The sequence below is a fragment of the Schistocerca americana genome, chromosome 11 (assembly GCF_021461395.2).
Source record: "Schistocerca americana isolate TAMUIC-IGC-003095 chromosome 11, iqSchAmer2.1, whole genome shotgun sequence".
NCBI classification, from domain to species: Eukaryota; Metazoa; Arthropoda; class Insecta; order Orthoptera; family Acrididae; genus Schistocerca; species Schistocerca americana.
Genome location: NC_060129.1, coordinates 160,787,116 through 160,809,651, shown reverse-complemented (window position 1 = coordinate 160,809,651; position 22,536 = coordinate 160,787,116). Strand labels below are relative to the sequence as shown.

The 22,536-nt window shown below is 44.6% G+C and overlaps 1 protein-coding gene across 1 annotated transcript in view; it reads right to left on the bottom strand.

Annotated features, from left to right (window-relative positions):
- Positions 1 to 994: 994 nt before the first annotated feature.
- Positions 995 to 22,536, bottom strand: part of LOC124554096 (ankyrin-3-like) — a 60,029-nt gene continuing 38,487 nt past the window's right edge. Inside the window, exon 6 of the mRNA XM_047128160.1 lies at positions 995 to 1,790. Within this exon, the coding sequence (XP_046984116.1) occupies positions 1,283 to 1,790 (508 nt within the window). The 3' untranslated portion in view covers positions 995 to 1,282. The remainder of the gene's footprint in view (positions 1,791 to 22,536) is intronic.

Sequence of the window (22,536 nt, the reverse complement as noted above, 5' to 3'; positions counted from 1 at the left end):
GAGAGCCCTTCCTGACACAAACAATGCGAACGCAATCAGACCGTAGTACTGACCGTCTAGGCAGGGTTGAACTACAGACAACACTAGCCATGCACCTCCTTCCTGGTGGAATGACTGGAACTGATCAGCTGTCGGACTCCCTCCGTCTAATAGGCGCTGCTCATACATGGTTATTTACATCTTTGGGTGGGTATAGACAACTCTGAACAGTAAAATGGACTGTTTCCGTGATACAGTAGCCAAAGTCAACATCTATTTTCAGGAGTTCTGGGAACTGGGGTGATGCAAAACTGTTTTTCATGTATGTAATTGGCTTAGAATAACATGTAAACATAATCTTAAATTACTCTAGATGAGATACAGCTCTGAGCATTGTTTGATAGATTGTTACATTGACTCTTAAGGCCAGATTAATAATATTTTACCTTTTATTTCTTTAAGTTGTCGTTATCTTACGGTTTCCACTTTGTGCAGCATACTACACGGAAGAACCAGTCAGTAATTGTTTTACCAAAGATGATTTATTTTCATGTATGTGGACTCCTTCAATGAAAATTTCTGTGGGTGTATGCCTTATCATAAATTTTGGAAATTGTTGCATTGTGAACACATTTGCATCTCCGCAAGACATGGACATAATTAGTGAGTGTGTTTCTCTTGTAAATGCTTGTCCTTGGCAAGTAAGAAAATTCTTGATGTTTTTAAGAAGTGCTGTAATATCTTTATGGTATTGTAAGAGGAATGGTTTGTTTTAGTAATCATTGTTATTTTTTCCACAGCTAATGTGATACTGTATCACAGTATTCTGAGACACAAACTAAGCCTCTATGGTTTCCTTGGGGATGACTGATGTTCCTGCTCAATACAACGTGCTCTTTTTCTGTTCAGATGACTGTCTTTGGACTTTCATCATAACTGTTTACTTAAAGTCATACTTGACGGACACTCACTGGCAGTGTTTGCAAACTGTGCAGTTGGCTGAATAAATAAATTGTTGTTGATTAAATTGAAGATTTATTGTTACTGTAGTCCAGCAACTTACCGCAACAGTACAGCGCCTTACTACCACACTGGCTGTGGTGTTATGTGTAATAGCATATTTTTACCAATTACTTTACAATAATGAATTTAGTTAAAAACATGTTTATTATTAATGATATACGTTTCAATTATTGTTGAGTTTTCATGGAAGGAAACTCGCTTCTTGCTACACACATTAGTGTATATGAATCTCAGATTGTCGCTACTGTGGTGATTTTACTAGAGCAGTGTTCTATTTACTTCAGAGGCGTGTATTGTAGTGCCAGTCTCGTGTTATCCTGTCTATCCAGTGTTGGTGGTTGAACTGCCTGGCGCGGTCCACTGGGGTTTTCCCCTTGTGATTCCTGGCCCCGCTGTCAGCCCCTGCATCGAGTAGTGCAGTCGCCTCCTCCGTGCGGCCATGCTCAGCCGCGAAGTGCAGCGGCGTGTCCCCGTCCACGTTCCTGGCATTGGGGTCTGCAGAGAACGCCGCCAGCAGCCGCACCACGGCCGGCCGGCCGCCCCATGCAGCCCAGTGCAGCGGCGTGTTCTGGACCCAGTTCCCGGCCCCCACCTCCGCGCCAGCCCCCACCAGACAGCTCGCCGCTTCCACGTGACCCTCCCAGGCTGCCCAGTGCAGCGCAGTGTTCTTGTTCCCATCCGTCGCACCCACATCAGCCCCAGCTGCCAGCAGCATTTGCAGCTCTTGCACTGTCCCATCGTTAGCTGCCTTGATCAGCCTCCTGCCTTTCTCCGCTGCAGAGAGGGCCCTACACAAAACACAGAAACTCTCATACTTTCCTTCAGACACACACTTCCGATGAAGAAGCGTATCGGAGTGGTACAACTGTAACCAATTCTAAAACTCATCTCTCTGACAACTGATAAATCTCCCATCTGTGATACAGAACACTGAGAAAGTTGTTTTATATTAACGTACAGATGCACAGTTACGTCATTCTCTCAAATTCTTCATGCACTCTCCACAAAAAATTCCTACACTCCAACTCTCAAGATACAAAGTTATCACATTTGGTCACTTTAATTCGTGATCGTTAGTTTTTTGACCTTAGAATTCTGTCGTTATAGAAGTTGTTTCCTTCCACTTCGTTCAGCCATTACTACATCTCTGTGTGCAGCAGTCCTCTCTGACACTTGCAAATGTGACAAATAATGCTAATGACGTCTCCTGCTATTTAAAGATAAGTTTCTGTTATTACAGGAGCAAAAGTAAACCCAATTATCAACAAGTTTCTTGACACAAACTCGTCAAACAGAGAAAGCTACTGTTAACCAGGAAACCATTTAGTAGTGACGTTTAGGGTACAGCAATGATACCAAACTGGACTCCTCTACCCCTACACACAATCACACTCATTGACAGATGAACATACACACAAGAACTAACACAAACAAACAAACAAACAAACACACACACACACACACACACACACACACACACACACACACACACACACGCGCACAGAAACATACACATAGAGAAAGAGAGAGAGAGAGAGAGAGAGAGAGAGAGAGAGGGAGGGAGGGAGACAAAGAGAGAGAGAGAGAGAGAGAGAGAGAGAGAGAGAGAGAGAGAGAGATAGAGAGAGAAAGAGAAACTTTCGTCTTATATTCCTCTGGCCGTGATGCGCCTTAAGGCGACAGCGAGATCATGAGAGTAAATTAAAGTTTAATGTACTTGTCTCGATATGACAACGTTGGAAAGTAAATCTTGTTTCGTGGAAAGTGCTGCAGTATGTAATTTACATGCGACAATCTCGCTAGGATGGTTCTAAACGAAAATACCTACATGCTGATACAACACACTGTGCGACATGTGTTCAGGAGAAGAATTTAGTAACATTTTCTGAAACTAAAGTCAATTAAGAAGTAATGGTAAATGACGTATTAAATTAATGAATCCAATATCCGCTGATCGATAAAATATATAATTCCTTTTTCTAGAAATATTTTGGGCAGACAGATTTGCAAATGTTGCTGATTCTATTGAAAATCATACAGCTGACATACTCAAAACTCATTTTATAGTTATGATAACTGCATGAGATAATAATGGTTCTTTTCTATATAGAGAGAAACAAACGTGAATCCTGAATGACTGTACAGGAACCAACAGCTCTGAAGCCCTTTTGACTCCCACAGTGTTTCACTTGGTGTGGTCCCGGTGAAGGCAGTGTATTTATGTTTGCCTGGCACATATGTTTGAGTGTATGTGTGTTTTGTGCGTGTGTGTTTTGTGCGTGTGTGTGTGTGTAGTCTGGTGAAGGTGTACCCACGGTGTGACACTGAATGTTTGAAGTAGTGCTACTTAGTTTTTAAATGCACAGATCACTGACAGAGTCAAAGTCACATCTCCAGATTCAAAAAACTCCTACAGATGAGAGCCAGTCTCTGAGCTGTTTGGGCAATTTAATACGGAGCTATGGAAGCTGCTTCACAAACAGGCGTTAAACTATCATTACTGGTACTTTAATGGTAATCATTTATAACCTGACCAGAATCAGTGACAATTTAAGACACTTGATCTACTACGGTTTCTCATTACGACTGTATATTTTGTGGAATCCCCACTTTAATTACAGCTCGTTGGCTCATGAGTACACCCAGTGCATGATCCCCTCTCCTCCAACCCAACAGATTTTCTGGGTGGACAAGATGCTGCAAGTCTATATTCTGTTAGATCAGTCGTATGTGGGCTTCTGGGCCACAAAGTTTATCGCTGTTAAAAAATGATCCGCTACTCTGTACTCTAAATCTGTTGCTGAAGCAGCCACACACAATTTCTACAGAGCGATGAGTCTTTGCCGTTCATATGTGTGGTTATTGGGGCTGGTATTGGTACCACCCAGCATGGGCGTGCCTCAACTGTGAACCGATGATAGCCACCTTCTGTACACGAGTGATCTCTGATGGGGTGTGGTGTAGCAGGCAATTTATTGAGTGGTGTTTCTAGCACTGATGTACAATGGATTTGGTGGAGACCTGCAAACCATGCCCAAAATTGCATGCATGAAAATGAAAACTACACGCCATAAGCTTTCCTAGCATTTTCTCCCATATTTTTGACAAATATTACATACATATAAACTTTGTTAGTAATAATGAGTCACTCCCAATTCTTTCAGTATTTAGCAGCAGTCCTTCCACTGCCCAAAAAATTTCCTAACAGAACACAGCCAGTGGTGTGTCACTTTCTATGTAATGACAGCATCTTCAAGACTGCCTTTAGTGTCACAGTGCTACAGTACATGCAGATGTAGGATCTCAAACCATGGGACTGACTGTGCTCCCATAAATTTCCTAACAGAACACAGCCAGTGGTGTGTCACTTTCTATGTAATGACAGCATCTTCAAGACTGCCTTTAGTGTCACAATGCTACAGTACATGCAGATGTAGGATCTCAAACCATGGGACTGATTGTGCTCCCATAAATTAAAAGTTCGCTCTCTGCATATGGATTACTGTACGTAAAATACTAACAGGAAATGGGGTAACTTATGATTCACTCTGAAATGTAAGAATGACTTTATAAAATATTTGTTATACTTAACGGACTTTTAGCTGAATGATTCTCAAAACAGTGTTTTTCATTTATAATTTTGGCGCACAATTTTTCCTCTCTAGTGATGAAAAATAATGTTTCACCTCATGAAAGTAGCAGGAACACAAACCTACTATAAAAATATAATTCACTTATAATAAGATGTTTTGAGAGGCCCCCGGCCAGGGTGGCCGAGCGGTTCTAGGCGCTACAGACTGGAACCGCGCGACCGCTACGTTCGCAGGTTCGAATCCTGCCATGGGCATGGATATGTGTGATGTCCTTAGGTTAGATCGGTCTAAGTAGTTCTAAGTTCTAGGGAACTGATGACCTTAGAAGTTAAGTCCCATAGTGCTCAGAGCCATTTGAACCATTTGAGAGACAGTATGTGCCATAAACAATAATTGAAGTGAAATTAATCTAATGCACTAAGAAAGAAGAAGCCAATCACACTGAAAACAAGGAACATGCACTGAAGTGAAATGATACCCTGGAAAACCACTCAGAAAAGTTGAATTTGCAAAGTAATGTAATGAACATTAGTGACAGTTTAAATTTTGTTTCACATCACAACCGCAAGTTAGATTTCCTGCTTAGCATGAACAAGGACTTTAACAGATTTTTTAATCTTTCACTTTGAGAGACAGTTAATAGGATTTCTTTTCTTTAAAATAGTGATTTAGTGCATTGGTGATCAGTATATTTCGGTTTAGGAATGCACTTGAATTCCGTGTGTTTGTAAGTTGCTCTGTTGGTGAACATGTTTTTTCCACCATGCAGCTCCATTCATCGTTTGTCTACTATTCAGAATTGCAGGCAAAGTAAACTTGGAGGGATAGGAAACTGTATAATTTATCTGTGATGGGAACATTATCACAAATTACCTCCTACCTGCTGGTTCTGAGTTTTGTGGTCAGCAAGGGATTATTTAGATTATTCCCTGAAAAAAAACTGTGTCCAACTAATACTCGGAAACAGAATCTAGCTTGTGATTTATTAGATCTACATTGATCGAAGTGTATCTGCTAGATGCTTCATATGGAATGAGAATGCATTTGGACATAGCAGTAATTTCTTGTCTTTCGTGACGTTCAGTTCCGTGGCTTGAGATCCAACATCTGCAAGTCCTGTAGCATTGTGACACTAAAGATGGTCTTGAAGGTGCTGTCATTACACATGAAGGAATACACCACTGCCTGTGTTCTGTTTGGAAATGTTGTGAACAGTGGAAATACTACTGCTAAATGCTTTTACCAATGGTATAAGTCTTCATGAAAGTTACCACTTGTATCTTATAAGTAATTTTTGTGTCACAGCCGTCTAGCCTTTGAAGCACTGACATACGGTTATGTTCCTAACTAACTCAAACCATATTGTAAATTGTGGGAAAATACATAAGATCCGCAAGCATTTATGGATATGATATTTAGGCTAGTTTTATGAGCTGGAACTGTTTCGTAGTCAATTACTGGTCTCGCTGTTCAAACGTGTGCAGTTTTCTGCAAATTTTAGTTCCTGTTGAACTGCAAACTGATTTATGAGCATTTTCCTTACATATCTTCTTCATCTTGGAAACCTGAAGTCCTTGTCATATTACGAGATGTGATTTAAAATCAGAAGCATGTGATGTTGCTGGCAGCAGCCATCCCATACTAATCTGGGTATAGTGTTGTCATAAGATGCTGACTAACGATGACTGTGGATGCCTCGTTAATTATAACACTGTATATCATGTTAGTCACTCATCCGTTAAATCGCATTTTGCTCACAGTCATATTAAAAATTGTTTTTCACTCAGTCATATGCATTGTCAAACCCAACTATCATTCTCGCTGGATGTGATTTACAAGCTGAGGTCTGATATAAAATATATCTGTACATTCTGGCAATAGATCTGACATGTTCCTAGCTATAGTACTACGAAAACTGCATTGAGCTCGATTCTTTATGAGAAGCAGTTTTAATTGGTTGGTTGGTGTGGTGAGTAAAGGGATCAAATTACGCTGTCATCTGTCCATTACCCAACATTCAAACAGCTCTCAGGTTAAAAACATTACCAAAACGATTTCGGGAAAGTACAAGGCGAAAGACTGACTGGAAACCACACTGAAGAAGAAAACAAAAAAGGCTAACAAAAGTGGAAAACGTAAACTAAAAGAAAAAACAGTGGATGGTATCAGAACAATGCAGCAGATGGCCAGGACTGGGTGATCACAACAGGAATAAAGGATGAGCGAGCCACTCGGCAACACACTAAAACCTCCAGCCTTAAAGACATGGCTAGACGAACTTGGACAGGGAAAATACGAACACCAAGGCTAAAAAACAGCAAAGAAAGAGTGAGGAAGAGTTAAAATAAAGATAGAAAAAGCCAGATGCTCACCATTAGATTGTGTGATAAAAATTCCCCTCACAAATAAAACGTAAAACGATGTCAACTGTTAAGACATTGACTCCCAACACCGTTAACAGTGTGATGGGTAGGTTAAAAGTCCACTGCAGAGCAACTAAACTAGAGCAGTCCAGTAAGATGAGGACGACAGTCAAGTGGGACCTACAGCAACACTGAGGTACGTCCTAGCGACGGAGGAGGTGTGTGTGTGTCAGCCAGGTGCGGCTGATGTGGGGTTAGCAAAGGACAACAGACTCCCTGCGAGTGGCTTGCATGGATAATTATCACAGATTTGTATTCTCCTTGACAACACATAGTTTATTTGGTGTACTGACCGTGTGTCATTAAGCATCCCAGATCCTGAAAACTTTACAGCATAAGACCAACTGGAGATCAGTCTCCAGTGCGAAGATTTCCAGAGTTGGTTTACTGGTAGCATGTTTGGTCAGCCTGCCAGCAAGTTCATTGCCCAGGATCCCAGCATGTCCTGGGGTCCTAATGTAGGTCACCGAATGTCCGCTGTCGCCGAGGGCACAAATAGACTGCTGGATAGTTAACAGCAAAGGGTGGTGAGGGAACCACTGATAGAGAGCTTGTACGCTACTTAAAGAGTCACTAGAGATGACGAAGGACTCACCTGTGCAGGAATGGATATGCTGAAGAGTGCGCGAGATAGCTACCAACTGTGCAGTGAAAACACTGACGCAATCCAGCTAGGAGCTCTGTTCAGCATCTCCAACGTGAGCGTAAGTGAAGCCAACAAGAGCCATTGAGCCATCTGTGTAGACTGTTTCTGAGTCCTGAAACTCACCAACAATAGAGAAAAACTGCCAGTGGAGGCCACAGGTAGAACTGAGCCTTTTGGGCTTTGCGATAGGTCCAGACGAACCAGTGGCTGTGGTATGGACCACAAAGTGAACACATAGAAAAGTGATTTTTCTGACGTTCCGCCAGCACGAGTGGCTGGCATTGTCAAAGCTTCACCCTCCATTGCCGGTGGTGAACTGGAGCCGAGCTCGCGGCCGCAGACTATATGTACATGGTGCGCCAACGTCCCAGGGCTTCTCCGCCGTCATTTCCGGTGCGGTTCTCCTCTTGCTACCTGTGACGGTCGTTCGCTGCAGTACGGGCAGCCAGGATCCGTTTACCTTAAGGCTTTCCTCTTTCTTGTTGAAACTATCAGCGTGTTTTTGTATTTCTACAGCTTCTCTAAACAAGCGCGTGTGATAGTGCTTCTCTACAGCCAGAACTTGCGTGCCGGCGAATTTTATTACGTGGTCGGTCTCATTCAGTGCATGCTCTGCCATGGTCGATTTCTCCACCTGCCCCAACCTGCAATGTCGCTTATGCTCTTTGATCCTGGTGTTAATTGATCGTCCAGTCATTCCGACATAAACTTTTCCGCATGTGCATGGTATACGGTATATTCCCGACATTGCAAGTGGGTCTCTTTTCTCCTTCGCCGATCTAAGACACTCTTTGATCTTCCTTGTCGGTTTGAAAATCGTCTTTACGCCGTGTTTGCGCAATATACGGCCGATTCTGTCCGTCACTCTGGGAATGTATGGCAGAAAGGCCGTGCCCGACATTTCTTTTTCTGGTTCCTTACTTCGCCGAGTGTTTGGCTCTGTTACACTGCTAATGTAATTTGTGGAGTACCCATTGCTCCGCAGAGCAGTTTCCAGGTGTTGCATTTCTCGTTTGAGGTGTTGAGGTTCACATATTCGTCCTGTTCTCGTTACGAGCGTACTAATCATGCCTCTTCTCTGGCTGGGGTGGTGGTTTGACAGATTGAGCAGGTATCGGTCCGTGTGTGTCGGTTTCCGATACACGCTGTGTCCCAGGTTTTCGCCGTCCCTTGTGACCAGCACATCTAGAAATGGCAGTTTCTTGTCCTTTTCTACTTCCATGGTAAATGTTATGTTGGCACGGAGGCTGTTCAAGTGTCTTAGGAATTCACCGAGTGGTTTCCACACCACGAAAGTATCATCGACGTACCTGTACCACACCTTAGGTTTGCAAGTCGCCGAGTCCAGTGCCTGTGCTTCGAATTGTTCCATGAAGAAGTTGGCCACCACTGGACTGAGAGGACTACCCATGGCGACACCTTCCAGCTGTTCGTAGAAATCGCCATTCCACGTGAAATCGCTCGTGGTGAGACATGCATGGAAGAGCTTTTTGATGTCTTGCGGGAACATGGAACCGATGTGCTCCAGAGCGTCACTGAGTAGTACTTTCGTAAATAACGAAACAACATCGAAGCTGACCATTATGTCGTTTGGTGCAAGTTTCAGTTCCTTCAGCTTCTCAATGAAATGTCCTGAGTCCTTAATGTATGTGTCGGTCTTCCCCACGTGTGGCTGGAGCAGAGAGGCCAAGTGTTTCGCCAGTTTATACGTTGGTGAGCCAGGAGCGCTAACGATCGGTCTCAGTGGAACGTTGTTCTTATGGATCTTGGGTAATCCATACAGCCGAGGCGGTAGGGCTTCTGTGTTGCGCAGGTTTCTCTGTATGTCCGCCGGCAGAGAAGACGCCTTGATTAATCGATTCGTATTCCGAGTGATACGCTGCGTTGGATCTGCGCTTAGTTTTCGGTACGTCGTCGGATCTAATAGGTCTCGGATCTTTTGCTCATAATTTTCGGTCTTCATTACGACGGTCGCATTCCCCTTATCGGCAAGCAGTACCAATACACTCTTGTCGGCGTTGAGATTCTTAATGGCTTGTACCTCTTCTTTCTTCATGTTGCAAGCTGGTGGTTTTGCTCGGCGCAGTATCCTGGCTGTTACAGTGCGTATTTCCTCTGCCCTTTCACAAGGAAGGGTCCGAATGGCTGCTTCGGTGTAGGCAATGATGTCCTCCATAGGTATAGTTCTCGGGATGATAGCGAAATTCCCTCCTTTTTGAAGAACAGACACTTCCTCTTCGGTCAATTGTCGTTCAGTGAGGTTGACCACTGTGTGTGACATGTCAGGAATCGCCTTGTCGGTCTTCTTCCGGCATCTTTCAAACTTTTTCTTTTGCCGCTCAGTGCAGCGCTCGAGTTCGTTCTGCATGCTCCTGTGAGTGATGCTGTCGATCTTGTCCCAGTCGTCTCGATGCATTCTGCTACTTAGTTGATAGAAAATGCTCAGAAGTTCCCGATCCGTTCTTGCCAAGTCTCTCCGTGTTGTATGTATTCGCTCACGAAGAAGAGCTCGTTCCATTCTGTCGTAGATACGATGTGCTTGGGCGGTGGTGAATAGGCGCTTGCATCTCAAGAACTTCGGTGTAGCACATTCATCTCGGCACCGTGACAGAAAGGCGAGAGAGGACATCAGTCGCGCTTTCTTCTTCCGTCGTACTCAAGGCGTCGGTACAATCTGCAAATCTCCTCCCCGTAGATGCATAATACAAAATTGTTAAGGCTTTGGTGGTCACTTGTTGACAAACTGCCTATTGGCTTCTGTCTCGGGTTCTTCGGCCGACGTTCATCTAATGATTTTTCTGACGTTTCGCCAGCACGAGTGGCTGGCATTGTCAAAGCTTCACCCTCCATTGCCGGTGGTGAACTGGGGCCGAGCTCTGGCCGCAGACTATATGTACCTGGCGCGCCAACGTCCGAGGGCTTCTCCGCGGTCATTTCCGGTGCGGTTCTCCTCTTGCTACCTGCGACGGTCGTTCGCTGCAGTATGGGCAGCCAGGATCCGTTTACCTTAAGGCTTTCCTCTTTCTTGTTGAAACTATTAGCGTGTTTTTGTATTTCTACAGCTACTCTGAACAAGTGCGTGTGATAGTGCTTCTCTACAGCCAGAACTTGCGTGTCGGAGAATTTTATTGCGTGGTCGGTCTCATTCAGTGCATGCTCTGCCACAGCCGATTTCTCCACCTGCCCCAACCTGCAATGTCGCTTATGCTCTTTGATCCTGGTGTTAATTGATCGTCCAGTCATTCCGACATAAACTTTTCCGCATGTGCATGGAATACGGTATATTCCCGACATTGCAAGTGGGTCTCTTTTCTCCTTCGCCGATCTAAGACACTCTTTGATCTTCCTTGTCGGTTTGAAAATCGTCTTTACGCCGTGTTTACATATAGTCTGCGGCCGCGAGCTCGCCTCCAGTTCACCACCGGCAATGGAGGGTGAAGCTTTGACAATGCCAGCCACTCGTGCTGGCGAAACTCCAGAAAAATCATTAGATGAACGTCGGCCGAAGAACCCGAGACAGAAGCCAATAGGCAGTTTGTCAACAAGTGGCCACGAAAGCCTTAACAATTTTGTACATAGAAAAGTGATAGAAGGAAAGTGTCGAGATCAGTAAGAAGCAAACACAAATTGCAATTGGCATCCACAATGTGCGCTGCTGTTGTCAGGGATGGTTCAAATGGCTCTGAGCACTATGGGACTCAACATCTTAGGTCATAAGTCCCTTAGAACGTAGAACTACTTAAACCTAACTAACCTAAGGACATCACACACACCCATGCCCGAGGCAGGATTCGAACCTGCGACCGTAGCAGTCCCGCGGTTCCGGACTACAGCGCCAGAACCGCTAGACCACCGCGGCCGGCTTGTCAGGGATGGTTAGCCATATTAGGGAAAGGAGATCATAATTTGAATGGTAAGGCGAATAATGAATATGGGAAGTATAATTTGCAAGCAACTGCTGTCACCTAATTCGCAATGGAGAAACACCAGCCTTTACAAGGACGCTGGTTTGGGAAGCTCCTGTCGCACAGTGGTGTATAGAGTCCAGCAGCTGGAATGCTGATGGCAAAGCAGAACCACACACCAGGCATCTATAGGAAAGAAGGGGCTGCAAAGTGCTTTGCACAGCTGCAGCAGTGTAGGGCGATTAGCACCCCATTCGTTGTGGTGCAGGCACTGAATAACATTAACATGCTGCCAGCACATTTCCTTAAGCTGACGAAGATGGGGAAGCCAAGTTAAGCAAGTATCAAAGACCAGTCCCAAAAAGCAGAATGTCTCCACTACATTAAGTAGTTGGTCATCAAGGTAAAGTTACAGATGGAGATGGCAGTACAACAAAAACAGAAGGGCATGACAAGTCTTGGCAGCTGAACACTGAAACCTGTGAGTGAGGACCCACTGCTGCACCTTTTGTATAACTTCCAGCAGTCGACGTTCAGCCACACCAACAGAAGAGGAGCAAAGGGAAATACAAAAATCATCAGAATATAGGTAAGGAGATATTGAGGACCATTAACGATGATTAAAAAGATTGGAACGCTCAGGACAGAGCCGTGAGAGACCCCATTCCCTTGGATGTGAGGCGAACAGTGTGAGGCACCAGCTCGAGCTCTGAAATGCGTAGCGACAAAAAGTTCCGTATAAAAATCGGGAGCGGGCCCCAAAGACACCACTCATGCAGAGTAAAGAAGATGTGGTGTCGCCAAGTGATATTGTAGGCTTTCGTCAGACCAAAAAAGGTGGAAATGAGGTGCTGACGCCGGGAAAAGACCATTCAGATCGCAGTCTCCGGGTAGAGTAAGTTGTCAGTGGTAGAGCGAACTCGCCAAAAACCGCCCTGAGACTTGAGGAGCCAACACAACGGCCAGCTCACCATACATTCAAGCAGCTTGCCCAGAACGTTGGTGAGGCTGATAGGACGATAATAGTCCAAATCTAGCAAGTTCTTACCAGGCTTTAGCACTGGGATGATCATACTCTCCTGGTACTGCGATGGGGAGTCGCCATCGCTCAAGATTCAGTTGATGATGACAAGGATGTGGCACTGATAATCCACTGACAGACGTTTAAGCTTTTGGGAATTGATGTGGTCTGCCCCAGGGGTTGAGTCAGGAGAATTGGCAAGGGCACTGAGCAATTCCCACTCACTGAAGGGAGCACCATATGTCTCGGATTGGTGTGGAGCGAGAGATAGGAATTGTCGTTTCATCACTGTTTAATTCTCAGATGCTGAGGTGCGAAGATAATGATCCACGAGACATTCTCCAATTATGTGTGGATCGGCATATACAGCTCCATCTCGAAATTCCATGTATACCTGCATGAGTCTCATATCCGTAAAGGCATCTGAACTTGGTCCAGACCTGGGAAGGAGAGGTTCTTGTGCCAATGGTGGAGTTGTATCGTCCCCAATACTACCATCATGCAATGAGCTGACATACCTGGACACGATGCTGTTTGAAGGCAATGACGTGCTCTAGAAATCCATGGTGCTTATGATGTTGAAGGGCCCACCTACAGTCTCTAATGGCCACAGCGATTTTGAGTGACCACCAAGGCACTGATTTCCACTGGGGCAACCTGAGGAACTAGAGATTCAAGATTCAGCTTGGGCAACAATGGTAGTAATGGTGGTCCTATAAAAAGGAGATTCTACAGTTGTAGTGCACTTGAAAGCATCCCATTCAGCCTTGGTAAGAGCCCATATGGGCAAGTGTCCAGGCGATGCTGGGGTAGGGACAGAAAGAGTGGAAAGTGGTCACTACCACACAATTCGTCGTGAGATCTCCAGTGGATATAAAGGAGCAGACCAGGACTGCAAACCAAGGGATCAACGGCTCAGTATGTGTCATATGCCACACTAAAGTGAATGGGGGCACCTGTAATGAGGAGGCAAAAACTGAGGTGAGTTAGTAGATCATTGAAAACCTTACCACAGCAGCAATCTTGGTTCCACCCCAAACAAAGTTAGGGGCATTAAAATCACCCAGAAGTAGGAAAAGTGGGGGTGGGGGTGGGACTTGAGAAATTAGGGCAGCTAATACATGGTGCAAAACTTCATCGTCTGGAGGGACGTATATACTGCTGATGGTAATTTCCTGCATTGTCCTCACAGCTCCCAAAAGTGTTTCAAAGAGCATAGGTTCGCTACAGACATAGATAGATGCAGACTCCACCTTGCAGTCTGTCACAGTCAGTACATTTTTTGTAGTACCCATGTCAGGCAGAAAGGGCTGGGGTCGACATCACAGGAAACCACGTTTCCTGAAAAGCAATGCAAAACGCAAATGTAATGCTCAAAAGTTGTCATAATTCAGCGAGGTGGGAGAAAAAACCGCCGCAGTTCCACTGGAGCAATAGGTAGTCAGTCATTTGGGAATGCATGAAGGGATCAAGGAGAAAGTTTATGCCTCAGTGTCACCACGAGTGCTGGTATCCAGGACTGTTGCGTCTGAAGCGTCAGCAAGATCTAGGACCTTGAGGGATTCTACGATCTCCACCTCGTCCTCAGACCTGGAACTGCTAGGGACTGGTGGTGTTGGGACCACTGGTGAGCCATAGTAAAGTTAGCTTTGAAAAGCGCGCCACAGCACGTAGCGTGAAGCAGTCGGCCTCCTTTCTCTGACGGTGGTGCTGTTGTCGCAATTGAAGGCTTCGGTGTCTCCCTCTAGAGGGAAAGGGGAAAAGTGGGCTGTTCGCGTGGGTTTATGATTTGGCTGTGTGGGCTCTTGTGGAGAGTTTGCAGTTGCGGCATGAAGAAGCGACTTCTCTGCTGGTGCCAGAGGTACAGCGCGCAGACCGCGGCATCAGCGTAAGCGACGCGAACAGCGGCTCCATGGTATGCGGCATTAACTGCTCGTCGCGAAAGGAGTCTTCCTGAGCGTGGGTCTGCGAGGGGCCTAATTTGCAGTTCGGCCGTATGCTGTCGACCGGCGAGGAGGTTCTGAAAATCGGCGCGCCTTCCTGCGTCCGTTGAAATGCCTGGCAGCGGGCGGCTCGGCAGAGGTGTTGCGTTGGTTCAGCCTGGGAGTCGTAACGCACCAGAAGTTGAGTATTGATTGTTACAGATTTTCTGAAGTTTAATTGAATTCAATGTACTTATTCATGTTAATTATATCAACCGTATATTTTGGGGGTTTCCCGCCATTCATTCTCGTCTGCCCACCTGCGGGAAGGTGGTAATATTAGAAAGGGTGGTCCGTTTGTCCCCTTTTGAGGACCAAAGGGGGGCGAGTCAGAGTAAATCTGTGGTTCGGATTGCTTCTTTCCTCTCCCAGCTTACCTTCGGGTTTGGTTCAAATGGCTCTGAGCACTATGAGACTTAACATCAGGTCATCAGGCCCCTAGAACATATAACTACTTAAACCTAACTAACCTAAGGACATCACACATCCATGCTCGAGGCAGGATTCAAACCTGCGACTGTAGCAGTCGCGCGGTTCTGGACTGAAGCGGCTAGAACCGCTCGGCCACCGCGGCCGGCCACCTACGGGTTTATTCGACTGTTAGCCTCTGCTATGTCTGTGAAAGTCTAAGGCACCAATGGTTGTACTGTTTAAAATGCAAGGCACTAAGAGTGATCCATTCTCTCGCCTACCATAACTGGTATTACTAGACTCACATGTAAAAGGTACTCCAAGAAAGAAGAAGAAATTCCTTTTTCCTCGTAGTAAGAACGAGTCAATTGCATAAGGAATTCCTGCTCATCTGGAAGCTCTAACTTACGTAAATTTGTGTTTATGTATATATGGCTATAATCAAGCAAGGTTGTTAATGTATGCCGTAGTGGATTATTTTATATTGTTTATAGCCAGCAAGAACTGTTGTGTGTTTTTTCTATTCAGTACCTTTTAAGGCTTTTACTCAACGTGCTTACGTGTTTTATACAGTTAGTTGGTTATGAGTGTGTTTTCTTACCATGCAAAAGTTTGCCATTTCATTATGGGTAGAAATTGTTGCCTTGAAAGGAGAATGTTGTAACGGTTTGCAAGTCTCAACATGTGGTGCTGGAATTGCTGTGGGAAAACATATTCCCAAATTACCAGCAGTTCAAGCACCATATAGGGGGTAGGACGTATGGTTTTACATCACATCGATATACCATCACCTTGATTTTTTGGGAAATGAACCAACTTCAAAGGGCAAGATGTAGGCACCAGTAGCAACCATATTGTTTTTCAGTCCCGTATAGATATGCCGAATGACATGAACACCCCACTGTTCTAAATTGGTGTGGTGCTTGTCGTCAGATTGCAAGAGAAGGTCCTGGTGGAAAATAATCCCCTCGACCATGTTGTGGGGGACCATGTTGATGGGGGATGACAGGAAGAGGAATATGACTGAGCAGGTCACAGGCGAGCAACGCCCAGGGCTGGGCTCAGGATACTGTCTAATTTAGGACTGCCGCATTTCTCATTTTCGATAATACAGCCACTTCGTCAAACTCGTCCTCCAGGTTCTTGATAAAGAAAATAGAGGCTTTATAGCCAGAAAGCAGTGCCCATCTATTCTGCTGCAGACTAAATAACTTGGCGAACGATGTTCTCTCTTTTCCATACTCCTTTCTTCCTCTCATGGTGTAACTACGGAGGAGAACAATTCAGGATCATATCTGTCAACATTGTAGTTTACCCTGCCCTTCTTAGAGATTGCTGGCGCCAGTCACCAACAAGAGATGACTTGGTGCACTTTATTGTAGGTCGTGCGCCCTGATGCCACGCACTCTGATCAGAGGGTCTCTCCACAGGCGCCGCCCAGCCACAGCAAAGGCCACCTGGCATGATGGCTGTGACCAGGAGTCCTGATTCCCCAAGAAGATGGGCATGTAGTGCTTGGCAAATGTGGGGAGTTTGCAGCTCAGACATCAGCAGTGCGATCCCTGTGTTGTTAGGGGGCTAGGACCAAGAGGGTACCTGACAGCTGCCCAAGATGGATGGCTACCATGCTGGATAGTAGATGCAGAGAAATCCTCTATGGTGAGGGGGATGAAAGAGGACAGTGGGGACATGTTGTGTAATTCCTTACTATGCCTGCTGTTGCGTTCCGTCCTCGGCCACTAACTGTTCTGTTGGCACCTACTTTGCTTTGCTTGTAGTGTGCAATGTGTAATGCCAAAGAATCAGATTCAGTGTAACTGTCACCCTTATTTAGCCTTTCTGTGCATAATTCTGATTAAATTTATGTGTGTGTTATCTCTACATTTACACAACACTGTGCTCTCGAAAATTATGGACTACTGCTTTGTATTCGTGGAGGTGACGTCTGAGAGCTAGCTAAATGTGTTCCATCAGGTTCACACGCTGCAAATTATGTGGACGAGACAAGAGGAGTTCAGTATCATTCTCCTCCAGTCACTGTACCACAATCCTGTCTTCGTGACAGGGTCATAGTCGTTGAGGAAGACATAAAGTATGAAAATGTACAGGTTATCCGCATTAGTGTACAGGTAATCCTCAGCTGTCATGGTGGCATCGGTGACAGATGTCATGTAAGCCCAGGTGATAGCACCCACCACATACTCCGGCTCTCACTGTGCAGCATATATGGACCTGTGCATCTTTTGGGTAACTGTCCACCTGGACGATGGCATGTCTGGACATGGCCATCAGCATAATGTAACCAAAAGAACATGATTCATCCTACTAGAACATACGTTTCCAGTGATCCACTGTCCAGTCTCGATGAGCCTGCTGCCACTACAGTGGTAGTGACGGTTCTGGCATAACCACGAGCGCCAGAACGAAGAAAAAGAACTCAAGACCAGAGAAGGCAGTGAAACGACATGGGCCAATGGTGCACTGATTAGGGCCGCACCATACCTGCAAGAAGTGTATATAAGCGCCGCTCCTGACAGCCTCGCCTGGACATTTGTGGACAGAATTAGCATGGCATAGCAGAGAGTGCTACGAGAACTGATAGTTGTGATCCACAAACTTTGTGACAGACTTGCCTGAACACTGCATGTTACACAAGACTCTGATTTATATTGCGTGTCCCTCATCGTTTGCGACACCTTTGTACATTAAAATTGTGCATTGTCAATCTGCTTTAACGAAGTGAAACTATTAAAGTTATTAACTTGAATTGTTATATAGAATTCCGAGAAGGCAGCAACCTATACGAGGCGAGTGGGCAAGACCAAACAGTGGGCGACAAGGATGGGATGGTCCATCGACTTGGCGCTTGCATGTATCTTTTTTAAGTTCCAGATGCTTTGCAGTGCCGCCATCAAAATCAACTTCGCCACTGTCCTGTACACAACGATTTTTGAGTGTCTCTTCCCCCTGATTCACGGGTCCAGAGAGCAAAGTGGCCACAGCACATCAAGACACTGCAGGACGACCCCATTGAGGTGGAGCCTTCGCCTCCTCCGTCCCCTCTCGTCCTACCTATAGAGCTGGATCCGCCCACAACACAACAGTCGCCGCCTTCTACATGTTCTACACCAGGAGGTGGACGCATACCCTTCTGGTGGTATCCAGGGGGCCATTTTTGCCAGAGCACAGGCCGGATGGCGGGGTACGGCTGGAAGCTTGATGTCCTCTGCAGCCACAGCTTTCGGCCCATCGTTGCGCCTACACTCATTCATCCGCCACCATGGTCGCACTCAATACAAGACTCCTTTAACCAAGACGAAGAACGCAAGACCAGAGAAGGCAGTGAAACGACATGGGCCAATGGTGCACTGATTAGGACCGCACCATGACTGGATTGACACCTGCGGGAAATGAATATAGGCGCCGCTCCTGCCAGCTGCGGCCAGACATTAGTGGACAGCATTAGCATGGACTAGCAGAGAGTGCTACGAGAACTGGTAGTTGTGATCCACAAACTGAGAGACAGACTTGCTTGAACATTGCATATTGCACTAGACTACTTTATATTGCATGTCGCCCATCGCTTGTGACACCTTTTTACATTAAAGTTAAGTATTGTCAATCTGCTTTATAGAAATAAAGCTACTAACGTTTTAAGCTTAAGTTATTGTGTAGAATTCTGAGAATGCAGCATCCATTAGGCACCCTATACAAGACGAGTGGGCAAGATCCAACAATGATGATTTAATCTGTCCACATGCAAACTTGTATCAGATCATGCAGTATGCATATTCACATTCAACAACGTGTGCCAGGTTTTTGCTGTGAACCACTTGTGCTGGCACCAGAATTCTACTGTGCCGCCAGACCACCACCTGCCCTGCTGTACAAAACTCTGACCTCAGTGTTCTGAGATGGGATGTGGGCGCTCAACACATCACTGTCTGCTCGTGGTTTTACTGGTCTCCAGCCACTTTCTCTAGATGCCGACGACATTGGCACGTTCGAAGCCTCTCCGTTTCTGAGGCTATCATTCGTAGGCACTTAGTCTTTCATAACTTGTGATCTTTTATGTAAGTTGTTTTACGCCTTCGCACAGCCGTCAGCGAGGAAGGTCTTAACTTTCTTCTACCTGTACATCGATGTGCTTATTGGAACCATGCATAACAAAAGTCTTTCTCGATACACGTTCTGCTCTCTTCTTGTTATCCTTACTAACACAATTCTCGACCAGTCTTTTAAATACTGTCGTAGTTTGTTTGTGTTCTGTTCTAACATTTATTTCCTTCTCCAGTAGTTCCCTCATCGCTTTTTGATATTTTATTAGGATTGCGTCCCTCAGGTTTTCGTAACTCTATAAATTGGTATAATTCCTTTTCTGTCACGTACTTTACTGAGATTCACTAATTTTGAATATACTACATACAATATATTTTAAACTTTTTCCTCAACAGTATGTACACTGTGCATAACGATGTTGTATGTTTTGCGGTATGCATGTTTGCTTGTCACCTCAAGCAGAGAGGTACCTGGCATTTCTACAGATTCCCGCTGTGGTCTGTCTCTTTAATAATTTTTTTGTATACTTTCTTCTCGTTGGCTGTTAGCATGCACCTCTTCTTGTGTTACATCACCTGCATTACTTTTATGCACGACATTTGGCAAATGCTTGTCAGTTACCAGTTCGTGATATAACTTCAGAATAAGTGTCCTGTCTTCCATGATTATGTATCATTGTGTGTGAATTGTATTGTCCACCTATGGCGTACGAGGCTTCTAAATGTAAATTGAATCTACAGTTTATGCATGCCCATGGCTTACTGTCCTGGTTCACCAAAGCACGAAGTACTGGAATCTCTGTGGAGCAGGCGTTGTGTTTCCTTAAATTCACGTATGGACTTTGTACCAAACTATAAACTTTACAATTCTTCTTTCGCTCCCATATATCCCCTTGAATAATAAAGAAATTCGTATGTCACACAATAGCTTATTTTATTACGCCTTAATTATATTAAGAAAGCATGTTGAATACTGTCATTGTTGCTAATTGAGGGCATGTATACGCATTGTTCACATGCAAAATACATAGTATTTGACTTTAACAGTAAGTGCATTAGCAATGAAATCACTATATGGTCCTGTGCATTCACTACAAACATGTAATACAGCTCTCTTGGGAGCCTTACTATGCTTCGCAGCAGGTGCATAAACACACTGCCTGTGTCCAGTGGCCTATGGAAGCACAGTGAGGCTAGGACAGAGGAGCATGCTACTCAGAATGCTGCGTGCTTTTGGCACCACGTCAGTAGAAGCCTTGTGTGTGGATCTGGGGTCTTGCCGCATTGACGTCATTATCCACCACAGAGCGGCGGTGTGCTGGGTCATGAGGGGTACACACTACAAGATTCCAGTAATAACAGGGGAAAACTTTGCAGACACGAGTCAATTAAATAACAGCCACCTTGAGACCTGAAAAATGGACTGGGAGATGACCGACAAAGGCCATCGTGTTTTCTCCTTCTTCCACAATTTACAGGTACAGCTTCATCAGAAGCATACGGATCCAAGCCGTGCCGTTGTTCACATTGCGACTGGGCTTGAACGGAGTGGGCCTTAGCTAAAGTACTACACGCACATGTGGGGAATATGGGTCTCCTGAACATGTGACATTACATTCAACACCCTCACACATGTAAGATCTGTAACAGAGCATAACGACATCAAAGAAATGCTACGAGACCCAGACAAATAGTGTGCTCTAAGCAACGCAACTGTTAATGTTTCAAGAACACTGCACGAAATCTACAGACGAGGAAACTCATAAGGCAGATCTCAGACAAGCACATAACAACCACAACAACACGATCCTTGGGAGGACACAAACTCAGACACACCACAGACATTGACGTAAATGCGGGAACAGAAAATGACACAAGCACAGCAACAACATCAGACAAAGACTCATAAGATGTTCAGTACCTGAAACAGACAAAGAAAGATAACTATAAGAAAGGAGGCATCGCATGTGATTTTTTCATTTACCTGATATGCATTTTCAATGCAACAGTTAAAAATGGGAAGGAAAACGACTAATTGAAGAACTGAGACACTCATTACATCTAAGGAATATGCTATATGGTGAGGCGAATCTTTAGGTACTGTGGTTCCACTCCAGCCTATGACATTGCTTAAAGATAAAAACATCATGCTCAGAGACATACAAGATAACAGCACACATACGACATGTATATGGGTAACTACATCTAGCCATGGCAACACAAATAGTGCAATAGTATGCCCTAGACAAGATCTAATTAGTGTCGCTGCTCCATAGACAGTATAAACAAATACACTCGCAGTCACTCGTGATGTATTTCATTTAGTAAGGTTTCTGCCAAGGCCCTCCCACATGGAATGGCAACCACACAAATCATAATTTATATGTTATATTTTGTTTTAACAGTAAAATAATATTTGGAGATCATTCCTTTCCCATGTTTCTATTTTCTGTTCTAATTAATATCATTTATTAATACTCTATTTCCTACAACTAATTTAATTTACTTTGTAATTCATTGTTATTACCCTCCTTTTATAGTTCAAAACTAATTTTACTAGTGATGTAGAACAATGCAGTATTATATGTAAAATTGCATAATGCACGACATGCTTTTTAAAATGTCAGGTAGCAGGTCTTTAAATATGTAACAAATGTAATGCAATGTGCACTCACAGTTTTTCGTAAAGTCATCTACCATTATCTGCTACCATCGACAATCGATTTGCATTAATATAAGTCGATATCAGGATCCATTTACGCAGAAATTTCCCCATGCTGAGTCAAGATCTGTACCCACAACACCTGTGACACACTGTCAATTGCAGGGATTTGTTTACAGAAGACGTCGTACGCCACTACACACGACTCGACCTGACCACACGCGCAGCTGGATTGCCGGATTAACATGAGCAGCCATCTTGACCATTATGTAGTGACCACCGAAAATTTGTCCCATACTGGATGTCGAATACGTATTTCTCGCTCATCACAAGCAGTCGCCTTTACTACTAGGCTGCCTCGCCACACGACTGCACGTGTGACTCCCAGTTTCGTTGAGGCTGATGTTCCAACAAATGATTTCCAACAACTACTGCTAGACGACCTCATATTCAGCTCTCGTGGCAGACTGAACCTCCGTCTCTTACAGACGCCATTCATTCAATGGTGCTATTCCGGCTCATCCCGTGAAACGTAATTAGAGTGTCTGCAAAATGAACATGGAAATAAGTGAGGTCGTTTGATAGGATGGCCTACTAGTTAAGGCTGCTTGTTGCAAATGTTAAACAAGTATTGTACACCCAGTATGGCGCAAGTTTTCAGCTGTTACTAAATACTGAAACGTCAAAAACTAATTTGAAGAAAAAGTGCAGGAAATCACATAAAAATTAAACTTCACTCTACAACATTCCATAACCTTATTCTCCTGATGGATATTATTTTTACATCTTTTCCTTCATAATGACCCATCATCATTTCCTTTTGACGACCATAA